This window comes from Zerene cesonia, chromosome 22 (assembly GCF_012273895.1).
Source record: "Zerene cesonia ecotype Mississippi chromosome 22, Zerene_cesonia_1.1, whole genome shotgun sequence".
Lineage (NCBI taxonomy): Eukaryota > Metazoa > Arthropoda > Insecta > Lepidoptera > Pieridae > Zerene > Zerene cesonia.
Genome location: NC_052123.1, coordinates 3,176,255 through 3,184,775, shown reverse-complemented (window position 1 = coordinate 3,184,775; position 8,521 = coordinate 3,176,255). Strand labels below are relative to the sequence as shown.

Sequence of the window (8,521 nt, the reverse complement as noted above, 5' to 3'; positions counted from 1 at the left end):
CAGAAGGAAGGCACCCAGACTTTTGGAAGGCTTACGTGGGGACACAGATACAACACGCACAGGCCCTTTTGAGATTTTTAATGTGTTATGTGACATCAGCCGCCGCCTGCCCATGGCTGCACTATAGAGTTACAGCCCTGGGCAGTCCGCGGCCGATGTATGACTATTGCAAAATATGGACCTTTAATATCTGGGTAATGGAACGGTGTATGGAACAATTGGAAACTATGCCATAGTATTACTATTATATAATCATTTAAATATACGTTTAAACAGCATCAAAGTGCCATATATAGATAATCATTTATTTTCTTTGCACATAAATTAGGTAGCTATTTAAAGAGAAATATGCCTACTAGTTTTCTAAATATATACGTTTCTTTAATTACATTTTTCTTCATCATTCATAATAAACAAATACCAAACATTTAATCTTACCTTATGCTCTAGGACTATAATACAAAAGAAAAATTACCTATAGTATAGACAGAACCAATGCAGCGATTCCCTTTGGAACCGCGAAAGGAAATGGGAAGCCTCGAGTTCTAAATTCAAATATCATTCCCGCCCAAGCATCGTTACTTCATTGCCGTGCTGTTTTTTTTTCTTGCCCGATGGCAAGAAACAGCCTGTATCAAATTAGAAGTAAACCTTCCATAAAATAGTTCTTATGCAATTAAGCGTCATTTTCCTTTTATTAAAAATAATACAAATATTTTTAAAATTCTTGATGTTTATTTTTCCAAAGATAAAGAAGTATTTTTTAATTAAAATTGCGGGACAATTATCGAAGATTATCGTTGGGAAGTGTAAGGCATGGGCTCGACTAGTTTCGGAAATAAATCAAAGTTAAACGGTTTTCGAGCAAAAAGTTCTAGCATCGGCTCAGAAAAGGAAATGAACGGGAAATTGAAGCGGAATAAATTAAGGTATGTATATAAAATTAGAAGAAATAATAGATTAAACTAATGTATCGATGTCCAATTGCTAATGAGCCTTAATAAAATAAAATAAAATTAACAGAAAATAAAATGTACTTAAAAAATACCCATATTTTAGTATAATGCATGATCGAATAAAGTACATAGGTAGGTACTTCCTACCTAGGATTAGATATAGTGACTTTTATTAGGTTATTTATTGCAACTGTAGAAAACGGAAGTTCTTGTGTCGGCGCGACGAATCTACTTTCTTTATGATTCAAGCATAACCTTTTTACCGGGAAATCTAATTTAGATTTTATATTGTTAATTTCGTTTTATTATTTCATTTACGAATAGCGCTTATTTAATTTTAATACTTCCGTTAAAATTCAAACGTCCCACTGCTTGGTTATAGGATCTAATTTTTCAAGGGCCGATAATAAATTTAAAAGTTTGTAACCAATCGAAAGCCTTAATTGTAAAAGACATTTACAAGTATGTTAGTCTCACAAGAATAAGTTAACTGATTTATGATTAAAATGAAATTTGGATAAATATCGTTGCGGGCAACACCGGCTCAAGCACTGACCGCCCAAAAAAATAGAATATAACAATCTTAGCTAATGTGCTTTTTTATTGGTAAAATGATTTAGTATACTTTAGTAGAATTTAAAGTCGGTTTAGTAGATCCTGATATTTCACCCTACAGCGTTACAAACTCACAAATTCATACTCTACCGTATCAGTCTGGCTGACTTAAGTTTCAGTCTCTTCCACATAGACGTTGGTGGAGTCAATGGAGTATTTTGTGGAACGATTTATTAAAAGAATAAGAAGAAAAACTCTCTTTATAATATTAGTAAAGAAGTATCTAAAGTAATTCTTATAATACATTTAAAATAGTTTCTAAAGAATATAATGTGAATTTAAATTTTTTTTTTATTAATTTAGGTTAATTATAGATATAGGTTAATTATTAAATACATAACACAGATAAAATAATGAAATACTTGTATTATAATAGATTAATTTGGTCTATGTACATACTGTCTTCGTTACTAAGGCCGTGTTTACACTGGCGTTTCCAACGCAACCGTTAAATCAATACGCAACTTAACGCTAAAACCATTCGAACAGCGCAATGTGTCACACGTATTTTAAACATGTATTCTTCTAAATACAAATTTTATTTTTTGTTCTTTATTTAATTTTATTTCAGCATGATTCTTAATTTAAAATGTGGCTTGTGATCGGTTAACATGTATAAATCGTACTTTTCGTATAGGCGTCCTACAAGAATGAACGACTATGGCTTGAAGAGGATCCCCGATTATACCGACTTGGCTTATAAAGAAGCTGTGTCCAAGCTGAGATATTTTTTTTCGGGGAACAGTGCACCGAGTGTGAGTAAATTATGTTTATTTTTAATATTTATCGGCATAAGTGCAGTTTATATTGTGAATAACAACAAAATTGAATAATCGCACACAAATATGAATTGAATGGGATTAATTATTAAGATATATTAAATACTAATCTGAATTATTAATTTGAAAGGGTATCCCTATACATATCAAATGGTAAAATAAAAATCACTTCAGTTTTATATTATTAGTATGAAATTCAAATACAATTGAATGATGTGAATTCGATTTATTTTTTTGGTAAATTTTCCCAATCATCACACCTTAATGTACAGCATACAGATAACATAATACTATACGTGGTAAAACTGTCTAACTACATCGGACATATTTCGCCTAGGTTTCGCCCACATAAAAAAAAATAAAAAAATAATAAAAATCTTTATTTTTCCATAACATTCATAGGTTGATTCGCAGAAAGAAATAGCCTGTTAGTGGTAAAAAAGTAAAATAGATTAAGAAGTTTTTGTATGTATGTCATACAAAAATACTACTACTACTGTCTAATTATATTTTATATTATACATACAATGTTCGAATAGATATGTATAAAAACTAATTTAAGTTATTGTCCCATTCAACTACAGGTCCGCAGCTATGGCGGTTCTGCGTCCATCAAGAACCTTGACGATTCAGACGCGGACATCGACAAGAAGTACCCTTACAACCTCTCAGAGTACAAACCGCGGCCGCGCCTCACCGCAAAATACACCACTTTGTATGCGGACAGCTTAAATAACTATACACCACCGATTCCCGCTAATAATGGTAAAGGTGAATTAAATTAAATCAATTTTATTGTCGTTTATCATCATGCCAGTGCAACTGTCAGTACAATTACTGGCACTGGCATTGGCACTGGTGAGTATAAAGTACTTAATCGAGTAATTATGCACCAAAATTCCTGTTGATACTCTTACAGTGCTGAACCAAAATAAACCGAACTGTTCTGTAACGAAATGGTCTTCGAAAACGGTTCATCTATTTCAGAGGTACGGTTCTACAGACAGATACACTGTACAGACAGACGTCGACATCGATTTTTAATTTAGTTAAAGTCTCAAGTGACGTAAACTATATAATTTCTTGCAAATATGATGGTTATTTTTTTTTTATGTCATAGCGGGCAACTGAGCTGGTGGTTCGCCTGATGGTAAGCGATCACCACCGCCCATGAACATTCGCAAAGGTAGGGCCTCTGCGAATGCGCTGCCCGCTTTTTTGGGGTAAGGAAAAAGGAATGGATTAACGACTGGAAAGAAGGAATGGACTGGGACGGGTGAGGAAAAGGAAACGGGCCTCCGGCTCCCCTACTCACCGTACGAAACACAGTGCATGCCACTTTTTCACGCCGGTTTTCTGTGGGGGTGTGATACTTCCCCGGTGCGAGCTGGCCCAGTTCGTGCCGAAGCGTGCTCGACTCACAATAATTATGTATTGATGACAATGATAGTTCAATTATTGTTAAGGGCAAATTCGTTTTGTACATGCAAAATTAATTATTTGAAGTACGCATGATAACATTTTCGTTAGACTTTAATCTCAAATTACTAAGTATTCTTTGGTGCATAACAAAAGATAAGATATAAATAAATAATTAATATTACATGCAAACTGGCGATAAAACTTACTGAATATTTATAAATTGTTTGTTTATATATTTAACTAGATGCAAATAACGGTTTTTTGTCAATTTTACATTGCTATGAATATAATGCAACGCCAGTCTTACAACTACCATAACATCTGACTAGGGGTACTCAAATCGTTAGATACGTCCCTATACAGTTAAAATTAATGTTAAACCATGTCCCTTTTGATTAATACCAATTATTACAAAGACCGCCACCTTAGCACAGTAGTTAGCGCATGAGCGTAGAACCGAGGGGTCCTGGGCAGAAAATGAGCAAGACAGATCTATACCACACAAATTAGGCAGCCAAAAAATAGCCTTCTGGAGTCCGTTGGTGTCTATGTACATCATGTTTGACAGGAATCTTAGTAATCGTGGGGAATGTGCCACTAATTGTCTCAGTTCCAATTATAGATATAGGTTAATTATAAAATACAGAACGCAGATAAAACAATAAAATACTTGTATTATAATAGATAAATTTGGTCTATGTACATACTGTCTTCTTGAATCTTAGTAATCGTGGGGAATGTACCCCTAATTGTTTCAGTTCCACCAGCTACCAACACAACTGACCTCACCGGCGGTACCAACCCGGATGTCGTCAACTTCATTCAGAAGCAAGAAGAATATATTGAGCAGTTGGAAAGAGAGAGCCAATACTGTAGAGTGAGTTAGAATTAAGCCCATTACGTTTTGACATTATAATAAGAGAAAATTTAGTTTTCTTAAGAATGAGGATAGATACTAATTAGGATAGGAGACCTAGTAGTAAAATTTACATTTTAATTTCTGAAGTCGTACTCCTACTATATCTATATATATTATATATCCTACTAATATTATAAATGCGAAAGTTTGTAAGGGTGTGTGTGTGTTTGTTGCTCTTTCACGTAAAAACTACTGAACCGATAGCAAAGAGATTTGGTACGTAGACAGCTGAACAACTGGAATAACATATAGGTGACTTTTTATCCCGATATTCCTACGGGATACGGACTTACGCGGGTGAAACCCCGGGGCGCGGTATCATATAAAGAACAAACGATGAAATCAATGAAGGAATTTCCAATAGAAACCAACAACGATATAAAATTTTGTAAACTTCTATTCGAAAAATTATTTTCACATTAACAGGAAGAACTTAACAACCTCCTGGGCAAAGTAAAGGAAGTTATATCTGAGAACGAACACCTCCACGAAGCTCAAAAGAACAAAATGATCACTCGCATGTTTCACAACTACGCTGGGTCTGAGACGGATGACTTAGATGATGTCGGGGATAGTACTGGCCTGGATAGTGACAATAAGGTATATTGTTTATCTGTGCAACTGACTGAAACTAAAAAAAAACTGGTTAAAAAAGATTTAATTACGTAGCTGTATGTAACGTATTATACTGGCTGGAGAGATAAAAAGCTATTTTACTCAGTACTTATTATATTATAAATAGAATAATATTGCATCATATAGTAAGGTTAATTTTCCTAATTTATTTACCACATTCTGTGAAATCAATCAAAATCAAAATCTCTTCCGACCTTAGATAATTCTCTCCAGTCTATTAATTAAGAAAATTATTGTATGAAAAAATTATAACAGAAATTTGATATATTCTTAGGGCACTCCATCTAAGAATCGTAGACCAAGAAGCCGCATCACCAAACTGGAAGGTCCCAACATTGTGTTTGAGTCGCGGATTGCTGAATTAGAAGCTCAGTTGACTCAAGCCAAGATAGACCTTAAGAAGGTCCAGGTGTGTTACAAATGGAACTATTGGTGACATTAAATGTACTGCAGTCTTATTTTGGACGGTTATTTCAGGAACTTAGTAAAATTTTATATTAATAATTCTTTTTTCAAAAACGTTTCTTTTTTAATTATCCCTGTTTTTAAATACCCAACACCTCGCATTTTTTTCTGTATTCTTTTGTTTATTTAAGAGAAATTGATAATGAATCTTTGAACTTTTAATATGTAGCGTGAGTTTTGGCTGCATCAATAGATAAATTTGCATACCATCTATGAAGTTTGTTATAATTTACCAGGATGAAAATAATGAAAACAAACGAAAATTGGCAAATGGACTTGTTGACTCCACCTGTTTGGATGGCTTTAAGAGGCAAATCGATAATTTGCAAAGGTAGTACATAAAATTTTCACAATCTTTGTAAAATTTGAATTTAATTTTGTAAACTTTTTGTCAATATAACTTATTTTAGGGACAAAAATGCTCTGGAGAATCAGGTATCAAAGCTAAAATTGAGCCTGGAACAACGAGACAGTGACGTCGACGGTCGGTACAAGCGCGGCTCTGAAGCTATCGAGAACCAGCTCAGAGAGGAGAGGAACAACTTGGAAGCAGAAATACGACGTCTTAAAGTAATTGTTTATGTCAATAATGTGATTAATAATTATAAAAGACAAAAAGATTCATACCGTGTTGATACGAATCATCAAGATCTAACAGGAAGGGATAAGAGTGAATAAATTGTGACTCCATTTGGGATAGGTTGGTATGGAATGGAGTTGGATTAAATGGAATAGATTGTTGGTGGTCTGATGGAATCGGACTGTATGGGATTGTAAAGTGTTGAATTTAAGACGTGACGAAATAGGATAAGTTATGATGGGATAAGTTAGGATAGGGTACGACTGCCTGGTGAAAAAAATAAAGAGAAGATGTTTGAAGATATGCTAGATAACATTTTATGTTGTATATGAGCTGATTTAATGCGGAAAATTGATGTAATGTTGAAGGACGAGCTATCAAATGAGCGCAGCAAGGTGCGCGCGATGTCGAGCGAGACGTCGCGGCGTGCGCTGCACGAGCGCAGCGCGGCCGAGCAGCGCTACACGCAGCACTTCGACGAGCTGCGCCACGAGCTCGCCGCGCAGTGCGACAACGTCGCCAAGCTGCAGGTGAGCACAGTCTGTAAGCGGCGCGGCAACAGCGCCGAGCAGCGCTACACGCAGCACCTCAGTTGTATGACTTACACTTTGTAAAGACATCATACATGCAGCAGACATAAAGATATAATAAATTTACCAGAACACAAATTTAGAAAACATAATATGTTTTTATTTATTTATATTATGAAGTGTACTCTCATTTCTAAAGCCTACTATAAAATTGACGAATTTGTTAATGATATGAATATTGAATGGAAATTTTAATAATTAATTGTGAATTGTATTTTATTTATTTTTAAGGTTATTATTATTTTTAAGTAATGTTTTTGAAATATTGTTGTATTGACGTTCGTAAGTGCCCCTTGGGGGTTTAAATCGAAATAAATAATTTTGACTTTGACTTTGACTTTGATACAACGAAAATTCGAAGAGGTACATTTTATATGTTTGAAGCCTACCTTACTGTAAAAATATAAATATAAAAGAAATTTGAGAGGTGTCAAGGGACACTGGGATGGAACGAAGTTCCTTTCGTTTCTATAAGAGAGAGAGAGAGAGAGACAGACAGAAACATGTGCACGCCGCACAGCTTACAATAGCTTACTATCGCAGTGTCGTTACAACTTTTCGTGAGAATTTTTCCGTCTAGCCCCCTTTCACAACGCGCGATAAGGAACTTCATTCCAACAATAATGAAGACTGTTTCGGAATGGTCATTCATCAGATATTTAGTGATTTAAAACAGGTGTAAACCAAATTTTGAATAATCACTATTACCAATCCCTGTCAGTTGTCAATTAAATTCATTATATACCTGTCCAGTGTGGTCTAAATTTTTCCTATATTATCTTCATGACTTCTTTATCATGAAACCACTTACACAGACCATTTAATTCAGCTTGATCTCGAACGTCAACGGCGAGAAGAGAGCGAACTCAAACGCGAAATATCCATGAAGAACGCAGCAATTGAAGAACTGAAAATGGAACTCAAGAATAAAACAGGTAAAAAAATGAATATCTCATATAATTTAATTGGAGAATTACATGTATAACAATGTGGAATTACCTTTCAGCGTCACTGCAAGCCGATTTGGCTCAAGCTCATGCTGAGAAAGCGTCTCTCGAAGAGGAATTAGCGAGCGCTCGTCTTACGATTGAGAGGAATCAGAGACAGGCTAAACATGAATCGAATCGCCTTAATTCTGAAGTAAGATTACGACATCTATTAGTGGTTATGTTGATTCATTACTGAGCATTGACCATACTGTGATAATAAAAAAAAAATTGTTTGAAACCTTGCATACTGTTGTAGAAATCCAATTTATTGCTTTGAAAGAACAAGTTTTGTTTTTACACAAACAATAGTTCTTCTTATTCAAAAATACATCGCTTAATATGCTTCCATTGTTTCAATAGATACATTCTCTACGTCAGCGATTGGATAGGTCTGATGCTGATCTGGTTCATTCTCGACGCGAAAATCTCCGTCTATCAGAGCAAATATCTAACTTGGAGAAGGAGGTATACCTATTATTTTGATATAATAGAATAATTCAAGGGTAAATATTGTTCATGTAAGCTGGGATTACGCAAGGATCTGTTCTTGTTTTTTTTTTTTTTTATTTT

At 34.6% G+C, this 8,521-nt stretch overlaps 1 protein-coding gene across 1 annotated transcript in view; it reads left to right on the top strand.

Moving 5' to 3' along the window:
• Positions 1 to 816: 816 nt before the first annotated feature.
• Positions 817 to 8,521, top strand: part of LOC119836052 (serologically defined colon cancer antigen 8 homolog) — a 13,439-nt gene continuing 5,734 nt past the window's right edge. Inside the window, exons 1-12 of the mRNA XM_038361264.1 lie at positions 817 to 929; positions 2,209 to 2,326; positions 2,935 to 3,115; positions 4,531 to 4,649; positions 5,118 to 5,291; positions 5,602 to 5,736; positions 6,029 to 6,123; positions 6,203 to 6,362; positions 6,741 to 6,902; positions 7,792 to 7,897; positions 7,969 to 8,102; positions 8,312 to 8,416. Coding sequence (XP_038217192.1) covers positions 817 to 929; positions 2,209 to 2,326; positions 2,935 to 3,115; positions 4,531 to 4,649; positions 5,118 to 5,291; positions 5,602 to 5,736; positions 6,029 to 6,123; positions 6,203 to 6,362; positions 6,741 to 6,902; positions 7,792 to 7,897; positions 7,969 to 8,102; positions 8,312 to 8,416 — 1,602 coding nt within the window. The remainder of the gene's footprint in view (positions 930 to 2,208; positions 2,327 to 2,934; positions 3,116 to 4,530; positions 4,650 to 5,117; positions 5,292 to 5,601; positions 5,737 to 6,028; positions 6,124 to 6,202; positions 6,363 to 6,740; positions 6,903 to 7,791; positions 7,898 to 7,968; positions 8,103 to 8,311; positions 8,417 to 8,521) is intronic.